The 13493-nt window shown below is 35.4% G+C and overlaps 1 protein-coding gene across 1 annotated transcript in view; it reads left to right on the top strand.

Moving 5' to 3' along the window:
* The first annotated feature begins 3758 nt into the window (after positions 1-3758).
* The window catches only part of WAC (WW domain containing adaptor with coiled-coil), an 85482-nt gene continuing 75747 nt past the window's right edge, over positions 3759-13493 (top strand). The window contains exons 1-3 of the mRNA XM_053715682.1: positions 3759-4061; positions 4247-4280; positions 6246-6438. Of these exons, the coding sequence (XP_053571657.1) occupies positions 4021-4061; positions 4247-4280; positions 6246-6438 (268 nt within the window). The 5' untranslated portion in view covers positions 3759-4020. The remainder of the gene's footprint in view (positions 4062-4246; positions 4281-6245; positions 6439-13493) is intronic.

The following is a 13493-nucleotide window of genomic DNA, read 5'->3' as shown; positions in this document are numbered from 1 at the left end:
AAAGCATCTACATGTTATTCTCAGACTAATCTTTTCTTTGACTGCATCATTCTATCAAGCATTTATTTAGTGTTTAATGTCCCTTTAAGGTAACATTTCTAAAATGACTGGAGCTGTTTAAAGATCTATATTATGCACTGTAATTGAAGGATTACAGTAGTCCCCATTTCTAAGCTATGCTATTTTACTCAACATAAATGTACAAAAAAAGGTACAATATGTATATATGCATAACGATATTAAAAAAAAAAAAAAAAGGGATAACCTCCATATGCTCATTATTTATAAACTATTTTAAGAACGAACATATTTTAACATTTTTTGTGCTTAATAGGACACTATATGTTTACAGATTACTTTAATGAAACCCCCATATCCCTTATTCCACATATTAGATCTGAAAATAAGATAATGAGACCTCCCTTTTGCAGTCACTCAGTCCATACATCTTGGTCATATAGAGGGACAGGTAGCAACTATAAAAGCTTTACCCAACTCATGTTCTCCAAAAAGGACAAGGCTGCACACTGAGGACTTTGAGCATGACAATATAGCCTCTGACTATCAGCCGGAGGTGTAGGCCATATAGAAAAAAAAATATAGAAGTTCCCACTGTAGATAAGGGTCGGTGTGAGATGTTTTCACCCCCTTCATCTTGGGAGTTTCGGTTGTTTCCAGTTACATATATTCTCACTCAGGTGAACAGAAAGCTAGAGTTCCATTATATAGTTTGGTATCCTCATAAGAGAGGAACATCACGCGCGTGCAATTTCTGACCGAGGATTGTATTCGGATTTGCTGATCATTTGAAGAAGAAGGCAGCTACGTAACGGTGGGGGGAGTTCGGCTGCCATATTTACCTGGTATTAGAGAAGTTAGCGACTGTGATTAGTACAGAAGCAAGGTGGCAAGGCAGAAGGGGTATAAGTGCAGGCGGATCTTCGGTTTTTATTTTTCAATATCAAATAATGTTAACGGAAGTGTTGACTGTCCCTTTAAGAGCAGGCTTCAAATGAAAGGGGGTGGAATGGCATGCAAGACAATCGTGTACCTCATTCCCAGCCACGTGTCTGCACAAACAATAGAATTTTTATGTATGTGCCCCTTATCAGTATGAAATAACTGCTATTGCTTATGCCAGCCTGTGGAAACTTTGTACCATAAAAGGGAGAGACAAAGTGAAGTAGAGGGAAACAGCACAAGAACCATCCTCATGACCAATAATCAGATGGATCAGATACATACGAGAAGCAGCAGCAGGTGCTGTATTAAAGAGGTCGATAGGGCAATTAGATGGATGCCAGGCCCCAATTTTTAGTCACTATGGGCCAAAAGTCACCCTTGTTATTTTTGAGATTTATATAGCAACATTTTAAATATGGGGGTCTCTTGCCATTTAGCTAATAGGCAATTGCCACAGATCATCTGCCTACTATATTTACAGCTTGCTGGGCTTTAAAATGGACCCTAGCACTCAAAATAAAAATACGACAGGGCAAGTTTCCTCCCCTTTGGAAGGTGAAGTCCCTCTTTAAAATGAGTGGTCACCATGAGGCCATCAGCTAATCACCATGGCAACACTGATCACCTGACAGAACCAAAGACATATGGAACAACCTCAGGGAGTTGAGGTATCCTCTACGTTACTCCAAAAATACAAAGAAAACAGACACTATTTCTAAGCAGCAATCCTCAAAAAAGTGGTCCTGTGCATGTCCAGCTGCCAAGTGCTTGTCATAATAATGACAACTACCTTACAGCATTGATTCTTTGTTATGAGCTCAGGTGAAAATCACGAGGCCTTTATCAACCCCTCACCATAGAAGACCATAAGACCCAGCACTCAAATAAGGTGCTCCATGTCCTTATAAGTATTCAGTGGTTGTTATGGTAAAAATGCCTTATTTTAAATGTGTTATGGATGTCAGGACTCATTGAACTAATAAAATAAATATATATACTGTATTTTATAGGAAAATAAATAAAATTGGAGAATTGGGGGAGTGCAAAATAGAAGACTTTTGGGGAAATTCTACATATGGTTATTTTTGATACAGCTATTTAATGTTTGTTTTATAACTATGTTAACATTTTTTGCTACACTGAATTTAGACAAAGGTTTAAAGGGATACTAACCCCAAATTTATTATTTCATGATTCAGATAGAGCATGCAATTTTAAGCAACTTTCTAATTTACTCCAATTTTCATTTTCCTTCATTCCCTTAATATCTTTAGTTGAAAAAGCAAGAATCTAAGCTTCGTAGCAGGCCCATTTTTGGTTAAGCACTATGGATAGTGCTTGCTGATTGGTGGCTAAATGTATCCACCAATCAGCAAGTGCTACACAGGTGTTGGAACAAAAAATTGGTCCGGCTCCTTAGCTTAGATATCCTGCTTTCCAAATAAAGCCCTGCATCCACTCTACAATGAATACGTTTTCATCAAAGCACAGACTACAGTTACTGGGAATAAAGTTCACATTGAAAACAAATGTGTTCATAACCTATGTACCTAGGACTAATCAAATCCCGATATCTGAGTGTATAGGTGGTGTGAAACGCGCGACCAGAAACATTTGAAAATAACTTAAAAAATAAATATATGTTCTCATTTACAGGACATTGAGAGAGGGGAAAAAAGCGTATAACTATCGCGTACGTTAATTCAACACCTCCGTCCACGATTCGTACCAACATAATGATGCGAAAACAGAATGTGTCTATCGAAGTTACTACTGACCGCCAGCAGGAACAGCACACTCCCGGCTGTTGCGTACTGCTGCTAAAACCAATCAGAAAGGCAGCAAGAAACGCGTAGATACAGAAGTATGCCGGTACTCACCGTTTAGACAAACCAAATACATTGATACCTAACAGAAGCAACGCCATCATCCGTTACTGTGCACTTCACCATGACACGAAATCAGATTAGACCCCGCCCACAACTGTGGACGTCGTCACGTCTTTAGTACGCTTTCTATAATACTGACTGCGCACATTCAATGCGCAGCACAACATTGAATAACTTTATTGAAAAAAAAGCAATCTAGCCGTGTTATAAACAAAACTACAATTTGAGGTGTTACATACAAAATGCAAGGATTAATTGAGAAACAAAACCAAATACATGATTTCATTAATCTGAAAAAAAAGTCTAATGTCTATATAGTTTCGGATTTCTAAATTCTCTGATTTTTGCCTAATCGTCCAACTTTCACTGCGATTATATCCATCTGGATACACAACACGAAATCAATTTGCACAGATATGTCAAGATTATTAAGATCCAACTCAATTGCAAAAGCTACGCAGATATTACGACATTAACAACGATATCTCTGATTTGCTTATAATGAAAAAAAAAACATTTTTTGATATTACAAGGTAATAGGAAATAATAGTAACGTACGTCATTCAACTAAACACAGCGTGTAAACATGATTTATAGGTTTGCATTTCAACGTAGTCATTGAAATCAAAAGACTGAAATAACTGCAACACAGTAAGCAAATGTATAAGCAAATTCTAAATAGTTTAACGAAATAATATGTAAACCTACACACATCAATACGCTATATACTCCAAGTCCTGTCAGCACTGCCACTCAGTAACAACTGCTGTCATATAGGATAAAGCCTTAGAGCGCATGCGAGATATTCCGTAGATCGAGGCGGGGTTGCACAGACGTCTTGTGACGCGCACAGTAAGGCGGGGTTGCGCAAGCGCGCTCTGGGTGTTCAGGGACAGGAAAGTATACTGCGCGTTCCCGATAGTCCGCGCCGCCGCATTCGCGTCGTGCAGTCTATGCCTGTGTGAATTGGGGAGATGGATCGCGGGCGCAAGCCCCATTAAATCGTCAATTTTGACTTTAACTAAAAGTCTTAAAGAAATAATTTAATAGTGCAATACCTTAACAAACTCGTTTCCACCTCAACCCCGGCTCTGCAGCCACCGCCGCCGGTGGTGGGGTTCATAATATTACAGCCCTCGCGTCCACACCCCACTCACACACGGCATTGATGGTAATGTATGCAAGGAAACAACCGAGACTCAGTGATGGGTAAAATATTATTATTTTGCTTGCTTTCTACCTCTTCCCCATCTCCTCCCCTCTGCTGGAGCCGCCATTTTTGTGGCGAACCCCCAATAAGCGTACGAGGGCCAGTGATATCTATTTAGAGAGCCCCGCAACTCAATTTTAGTTATTTCTCGATCTAACTGAATTGTTTCTTTTATGTTTTGCAGCTGTCACGACAGAAGGGACTCACAACCCTACCAGGTATCGCGAGCGCAGCCGCTACTACAGCTCAGGCTTCAGCCGTCGTACTAGGCCTCAGCACCGATCTATAGCATTAGGGAGTTTTCCCACCCGAACCAATAATAGAGGCACTGACACGTAACTCCCTTACCCCGTGGCTTACAACACCAGTCATGGTTATATTATTTTTTTTTACACAATATGCAGTAACTAGTTGTAAATGTGAATGTTCCCCCACTGGGACTTCTCTAAGTCGATTTTTAATTTAGCAGCCTTTTATATGTTTATATTAAAACCAGTATTTACCATTACTGATGACTGGAGACATACATCAAATTTTGGAATCTTTACAAAATTGCAACATTAACAACTGTCGGCCTAACACCAGCTAGTTGCAGGCATTTCCAATTATCAGTTAATTACCATCAACATTCCCTGTTAAAAATTAGTACAAACTGCAAAAAGTTAGTATTTCATGAATATGTAGCTATTAGCTGTCATTGCTATGAGTACTTCCTGTATATACTTTTTTTTTTAGTGAAGCTGAAATACTCCTGTAAAACATTGCATGCAGAAGCATATTTACATTTTATACAAACAACCATTTGCAATAAAGACTTAAAGAGACATAAAACAAAGTATTTCATGATTCAGATACAACATACAATTATAAACAACTTTCCTATTTACTTATATTTTCAGATTTGCTTCATGCTTAGAATGAAAATTTACTTTTACTGTCACTTTAAAGGGACATAAAACTCATATGCTAAATCACTTGAAACTGATGCAGTATAACTGTAAAAAGCGGACAGGAAAATATCACCTGAGAATCTCTATGTAAAAAAGGAAGATATTTTACCTCAGTCACAATTTCCTCAGCTCAGCAGAGTAAGTTCTGTATAAAAAGTTATACTCAGCTGCAGGTAAAAAAAAAAAAAATGAAGAAATGAACAGCAGCCAATCAGCATCAGCAGTGCTGAGGTCATGAACTCTCTTACTGTGATCTCATGAGATTTGACTTAACTCATGAGATTTCATTATAAACTTCCTTACACTGAATAGGGAAATAACATGAGTGTACGAGGCTCATCCCTTTGGCTGTCCCGGGACAGACATACTGATATGCTGCTTATAAATCATTTACAATGGGATGTGGCTACTGAGGAACTTTTGAGGTAAAATATCTTTCTTTTTTACATAGAGATGTTCAGGTGATATTATCTAGTCAGCTTTTTAAAGCTATGCTGCATCACTTTCAAGTGTTTAAACATTTGGGTTTTATGGCCCTTTAAGAGGTTTATAGTTTATAAAGAGGTTACATGGTTTTCAAATGCATAGCATAAGTGTAAGGTGTCATAAACATGATAGTTATGCAGAAATCCCGTCTGTGCAACCATTCTCTTGTACACTTAGCAAGATTGTTTACTTAACACTGGTTACTTTTTCCCATTAAAGGGTTTGTCGAGCCCTGCATTAAACTATACCTAATGATTGCCTTGTATAATATTTGTAAGTTAAGTGCAGCAGTTTCATTTGTAAATATTCCTGTATATTTGAAATTGAGGAACTCAAATGCTGCTACACATTAGTATAAAGAAGAATTGATGGAGTCTTCAGTAACAGTTGTTTACTCTAAGAAGTAATTATCTGTTTGTCAAACATAAAAAAGGGAATCTGTCAGATAAAGAGGATTGCTACTGATGCCACACAAGAACTTTATAGTTTATATATTATCATCATATTCAGTGTTGATACAGCAACTGCAGCATAATTTATTGCTTTCTGAGTGCAAGATCATTTTTTATAGATATGTATCATTTTAATTTACTCTAAAAACTTTGTAAATAAACTTTATTTCCCAGTATTTGCAACAAGCACTTAGTGACAGGCAGTTAGTTTATGTATTAACTTTTCTGTATTTCTTAGAGTTAAGATACATCTGTATCATCCATTATGATTGTTCTTTAAACTCTTCATTTTCAGACTCTTAAATATTCATCAAAGAGTCACCCCAGCAGCAGTGATCACCGTCATGACAAAATGCGAGATTCTACAGATCCTTCACCACCAAATAAAATGCGAAGATCAGACAGCCCTGAAAACAAGTATGGTGACAGTGCGGGCCATGGCAAAGCCAAAGGTGTTCATATTCACAGAGTCAGAGAAAGGGATGGAGGTAAGAGCAATAGATTTGCTGAACAAAAGTTGTAGAAACCGTTCAATAGAATCTCATCAACATGAGCTTTAAAGAGACCTTATCATTCCTATCGTTCATATGATAGGGGAGAAACTGAGCATATAAAATTGTTCTGCATGACAATTGTAAATAGACTGTTGAAATTAGGCTCACTGTGTAATTTCTAACTTTTGTGAGACGTTTTTGGCAACATATATATATATATATATATATATATATATATATATATTTTTTTTTTTTGCAAAAGATTTTAAACTTTCATCTGTTTTCCACACATCAACACATTTTTCTTTGACAATGATTGAATTTTATTCTTATTCTTCAGCACTGCAGAATCCGTCACTCTACAAATAACCTATAATAATACAAAAATTAGGTTTTTCTATGATCATTTTAGTAATTATATTTATAAGCTGCATTTCTACAGTATGATTTAATAGAGTTGCTATTTGTTTTTTTCTTAAAGGGATGTGAAAGTAAAATTTGGTTTTCTTTCTTGATACCTATTGTTGAAAACCACATTTATATAGACTCAGTAGCAACATTGCACTACTTGGAGGTAACTGGTAGCTATGCACATACCTCTTGTCATTGGCTCTTCAGATTATGTATAATGTCCCCGTAGTGTATTGCCACTATGGAGCGGATATTACATATATATGTAACACATGCACAGTTATATGCAACAAAGGTACAATACCCTAACACATAGGGGCCAATTTATCAATGTCTGTCCGACATGATACAATGTAGCGTATTGTGTCTGACGGATATCGGTGAATGGTGACAGCATTTCACATTGCACAAACATTTCACCAGAACTGCTTGTGCAATGCTGCCCCCTGCAGATTTGGAGCTTGATAATTTGGCCCCATGATATTTTTTTTTCTGTGCCGTTATGTCCCTTTAAGTCCTTTTATAACAGAATATTCTTTTGCTTAATACTATTGTTATTAGTCTAGTTAATATAAGGAGGCCTGTCTTTTTTACTTTAACCTTTTAGTTGCTCTGTACATTGGCAATCTTGCACTAAGAGGGTTTTAACAGTGTAGATCTGGCGGACAGTTGAGACATACTTAAAGGGACACTCAAGTTTAAATTAAACTTTCGTTATTCAGATAGAGCAGCAGTTTTAAACAACTTTCCAATTTACTTCATTAACAAAATGTGCACAGTCTGTTTTTATATTTACATTTTTTGAGTCACCAGCTCCTGAGCATGTGCAAGAATTCACAAAATATACATGTATGCATTTGTGATTGGCTGATGGCTGTTACAAGATACAGGGGGAGTGGAAATACACAACTTTGAAATTTAGCAGAAAATAATCTTCCTCTCATTTTAAGTTCTGACTAAGTGCTATTGCATTGTCTTTTATCGCACATTTGTTGATTATGCAAAATCTACTGTATTTACTGGTCCTTTAAAGCCCTGGAACACCCTTATGACAGCATACGTCCGGGTACATCCATTTAGTTAAAGGGACACTGAACACAAATTTTTTCTTTCGAGATTCCGATAGAGCATGACATTTTAAGCAACTTTCTAATTTACTCCTATTATCAAATTGTCTTCATTCTCTTGGTATCTTTATTTGAAATGCAAGAATGTAAGTTTAGATGCCGGCCCATTTTTGGTTAACAACCTAGGTTGTCCTTGCTGATTGGTGGATAAATTCATCCACCAATAAAAAAGTGCTGTCCAGAGTTCTGAAACCCCCAAAAAACTTAGTTGCCTTCTTTATCAAATAAAGATAGGAAGAGAACGAAGAAAAATTGATAACAGTAGTAAATTAGAAAGTTGCTTAAAATTGCATGCTCTATCTGAATCACGAAAGAAAAAAATTGGGTTCAGTGTCCCTTTAAGGGGTTGTTTGTGCAAACATTATGTATAGATAAAGGTTGGTAAGAGAAGAGCATTAATGTTTAATGTAAACTTTTTTTTGGAGACACTGCAGAGCAAACATTTTTAGCACTGGTAAAAAAAAGTTTCATTTTTTTCATATAAAATATTGTATTTTCTCTAGACCTCAATATAAAGCAACAAATGAAGCATGTATAAGCACACTAATCTATTCGATGTTTGGGCCACACTTACATGCTGTATGGAAATGTAGCAGCTTACTTAATTAAATCAAGGTTTTTGACTTGCTCTGGGAATTTGGAGAAAATAATCTAAAACACAAATGACATTGCTGCTCATGATAGCATTTTCCATGGTCCAGCTTTTAGAGGAAATCTGTCTATCGTGTACTATCTGGGCATGTTCATTTATATTAATTTCTGTACTTTGAATGTAGGTTTTTAACATTCAGAGGTGAAAGTTTACCTGTCAATGCAAAATGTAATTAGTCCGTAGAAATACAGGAAAATGCCTCATTTGTTAATTGCTAGAAGGAAAAACATTTTTCTAGCCTGAGACTAGTGAAAATATTTTCATTTTTTTTGTAACTATAGTAATATTCATTTGTAACTCTGTATTACAAATACCTGAACAGAATTATGCAGTAATACATTGAGGTATAAAAAAATACTACTCCTTTAAAAGGAGATAAGCCATGCTCAGAAGAGACATTTAGCAATCATAATACATTATGTACATTTCTAGGCCCAAATCAAATTTAAATTCTAAGTAAGGACTTGCAAATAAGAACAATGTTATATCACTTAAGTACACTATAAACTAATTTCCAAAAACAATTGTAGTTGCTGTTATATCATTGCTTTCTGTATCAAAATCCAGGTAAACAGAACTGTGATACTTTTTGTCACTGCTAGAGATGGGAAGGCCCTGGAAAAAAAAACGAACAGAAAATTTGGGAATCCCCATCCCCAAAAAATCAAAAACAAAATGTTGTATGGAATATTTTCTTTTGCAATGATAATTAATGTTTATGACATGGTGTTCATATATTTAATTCTCCAATATTATTTAAACCTCCAATATAATTTCTAAAATCTATATAAGATAAAGGCTTGACACTTTATGTAACGTCTCAAATTATTGCAATTAGCGTACCCTGAAGATAGGCAAATCCCTGAATACAATTTCAATACCAAGAAAATACTGAGGATCTTATTCTTAAAAAAGAGAAAAATGTGAATTTCTGTGTCTAGGGGCACTGCATGGGCAAAAGGTTGTTTTTTTGTTTTTTTTTTGCTTCTGGGCTCCATCTTGTTTCTGTGTCCTCAGGTAGGCCTTAATTGAAAACTACGAGTTTATATTCCTCTGAATTCTGCAAGTAGCTTTTGCCTTCACTGTACCTATTCTAGAAACACTCTTTCTGATCCTTCTGTAACGGCTGCATCATCACAAAGGGCGTCTCCACCAGCAGTATCTTCAAGTAAGAAAGTGTTGCAAAACAACTGCTTCTAAAAAAATTCCTTAAAGGGACACTGAACCCAAATTTTTTCTTTCATGCTTCAGATAGAGCATGACATTTTAAGCAACTTTCTAATTTACTCCTATTATCAATTTTTCTTCATTTTCTTGCTCTATTTATTTTAAAAGCAGAAATGTAAATCTTATCAGCCAGCCCATTTTAGGTTCAGCACCATGGATAGTGCTTGCTTATTGGAGGCTTACATTTACTCACCAATAAGCAAGCATAACCCAGGTTCTCAACCAAAAAACGTGCCAACTCCTATGCATCACATTCCTGCTTTTTAAATAAAAATAGCAAGAGAACAAAGAAAAATTCATAATAGGAGTAAATTAGAAAGTTGCTTAAAATGGCATGCTCTATCTGAATCATGAAAGAATACATTTGGGTTTAGTGTCCCTTTAATTTATAGATCGGATGGCACCTGAAAATCAGGAAAAAGCTGATCAAGCTCTTGCAAAAGCAATATATATTGCTATCAGTCTTCCAATCAGATTCTTTTTATAGGGAAGCATTGTCCAATGCTTCATAATAATAATAATAATAATAATAATAATAATAATATAAAAAAATAAACACTACAAGAGAACTATAGTTCTCTCATAATGAGGCCCTGATATTCAAAGATTCTCCAGCTTAGAGAGAATTTGTAGTTCAAACTTCACAACGGTTAAACTCATTGAATTTTCAAAAGAAAAAGAGAGGAACTCTACAGGACAGCGAGATCTTTCTCTCTTTTTATGTATGTGAAGCAGAGAGACAAGCCCAGTGCAATATAGTAACACATGAAATGAGTTTTGGTGCAGTGTATTTTATGTTCCTATACAGTTCAGATTGGGTCTTTTGAGTATTATTGCAGTTAGAGGGTTACTAAAGACAAATTCTTTCTTCAATGATTATGGTAGAACGTAATTTTATGCAACTTTCTAATTTACTCCTATTAATTTTTCTTCGTTCCCTTGCTTAATTTAAATAAGACATGTGCAAAGTTTAATCTAATTTGTAAGATATACACATACATACAAAGTATGAGCCTAATTATTTGTTACACAGAAACTGTGAAGACCTAATCGGAATTTGTAAAATCACAATAAAATACAGTGCTGTATACAAAATAATTTTAAAAATAAAAAATTTAAAGTTTAAATGTACTAAAATGTAATGAAGTGTAAATGCAGCAGAACTGTCATGTTATGCAGTGCTACATTGCACTGGGCATGTCTCCCATTCACATACAGAAATGCAGGGAACGCCCCTTGGAGAAGTTAATCAAAATCTGCCTTTTCAAAATTTCACTAGGGGTCTCGCAGTCCTGGAAGATAATTTTAGAGTATCTCGCCTCCACAGAGACGTTTTAAATATCGGGGTCTGTGGGAGAAAGCCCTCCCGGCTGTCAGCTTGACAGCCAGGCGGGTATTCCAATTCTCTTATTAAAGTGCCTTCTTCTGAAATAGACACTTTAATAAAACTGGACTAAGGGGGCCTTTCTAAACACCCCTTTAGGGGCCTGGTGTGTGCCTTTCTGTTTGGTATTGTGAATCAGGAGGAGGATTAAAGGGGGCAAAATAATGTTCTTTTGGTGGGTTTTCTTCTTTGGTTTTTCAATTTGCTTGGGGAGCGGTTGCTTGTTCTCGTGTACTGCCAAAAGGAGGTTCCTTAAAGTTCACTTGCCCTGAATATATCCTGACCTGTAGTTCCTTTTGTACTAAATAAAGATTTTAAAAGCAAATTAAGTTTATTATTTACTGAATAAGCTCTACTTTTATTTCAAGCATAATACTTTTACATACACTGCATTTTATGTCCTCAATGTAACAGAATTACATTCAATTTATAAGAGTGCTCCCCTCTGTATTTATTTTTTCTTACAATTTTTCTGAAAATTTTCATTTTTCACATAGTACATAATGCAAAATGCAAAGCACTCTGTGTGTAATGCTGTGAAAGAACAGCTTATGAAATTCTACAACACACTCATTGTGTTTGATAGGTAAAACAATTAATAAATACGAGCATTTAAAAAACAAAACTTTTTTTTTATGTTATTATCTAGACCACCGACTGTCCACCAGTTTAGACCTCATTTGGCACTGAACTGTGTGGAAAATCACATATTGCCTTTTGTTTGATTAAAAGTTTTTAGTGAGACACAAAATGTGATATTAGTTAAATGTAGGTTTTTTTTTTTTTTTTTTTATTAGAGATCCTTTCTCATCTACAGTATCTCAACATCGGTTTGTATTTTAATTGGAATTCACAGGTGTCCAAAGAAGAGAGAAAAATTGTTGTAATCCATTGGTTTATAAAATAGTGATGTCAAATAGACTTTAAATGTAGCCTGACACCAGAAAGCGAGAGCTTTATTAAAAGAAATGTGTACTGTGTAATTTTCTCCCCTTTAATGTGTTCCCGGTGACACATTTTACCTGCTGTAATTTTTCTTAAATTGTTTACAAATATATCCTTTTACATTTTTATTTAGTCATTTGCAATAGCTGCTTTTGCTTGTTATATTCCCATTGGTACTGATTTTGGAAAGGCTATGTAAACAAGAAGCTGACAAAGAACTGACATTCCATGTAGATGTATTTTTTAAAAGTTTTATTAGCTTTTTTTCAATATTGACAAAATAAGTGTGTAATCTTTTAGTGTCTAAAGCAATGGGAGCTGCCATGTTGTAAATTAGGTTACCTTCTTTGCTGTTGCCAATTCGAGACAGTTATAAATAGGTCACTTAAAGTGTGCAGCCAATGATTGAGTGGCATATAAGTGTTCTGCACTTCCATTTCTAACAGGAACTGAAAAGCTCACAATTTCAGAATGGTATTAGAGGAAAGGGGGACAAAATAACTAAATTATATTGCAGAGTGTTTGTGTGTTTATAGACAGAGAGATATAAAATCTATGTATCATTCATTTTATTTTAACATCTCAAAGTGTTTAATGTCCCTTTACAGGAAAAGCAATTGTATGTTACGCTAGGGCGGGAGTTGACAAATCTGTTTAAAATTTAGGAGCCAGGCAGTGGTATTTGTATATAGATATATGGAGAATAACCCAATAAAGCCTAGTTTCCATTGAGGTGGTAAAGTTTGGAAACTGGTGTTAGCTTATAAATTCTCCAAAGACTTTAATGGAGATGAATGTTAAACCACCAGTTTCCAACCGCAATGGAAACTATGCCTAAGTTAGGAGCTTGGGGTAAAATTCTAGTAACCTATAGCTCCCTGGCTCCTGTGTTTGTCAAGCCTTGCACTCACTAGGGTTGTAGAAGTCTGTATAATCAGGTGCTTTTTCAAACTATGGATATATAGTGTGGGGAATCTGCAAAAGCAGCATGTAATACATTTTCAAATGTACATGTTTGTTTAAAGGGATGAATACAATATTATAAGGACAAATTTACAGTACTTGAGAGTTAATTCCCATAAATAATTTGAGTGGAGAAGAAAACCGTAAGCATTATGCTGGTGTATTTTTAATTCTTCAAAACTTTTATTTATACTTCAGTGCTACTACATCAAAATTTTAAACATTTCATGTTTCCTTTATTCCTCAAATAAATCCAGCTTCTTGTCAGATTTTAGAGTTATCCTATGTGATTGCATTTAAACTGAAATCACTTTTGCATTTTTCATACAAAAATGTTTAT

Source organism: Bombina bombina, chromosome 5 (genome assembly GCF_027579735.1).
Source record: "Bombina bombina isolate aBomBom1 chromosome 5, aBomBom1.pri, whole genome shotgun sequence".
Classification (NCBI taxonomy): domain Eukaryota; kingdom Metazoa; phylum Chordata; class Amphibia; order Anura; family Bombinatoridae; genus Bombina; species Bombina bombina.
This window is presented reverse-complemented; position numbering and strand designations above follow the sequence as displayed.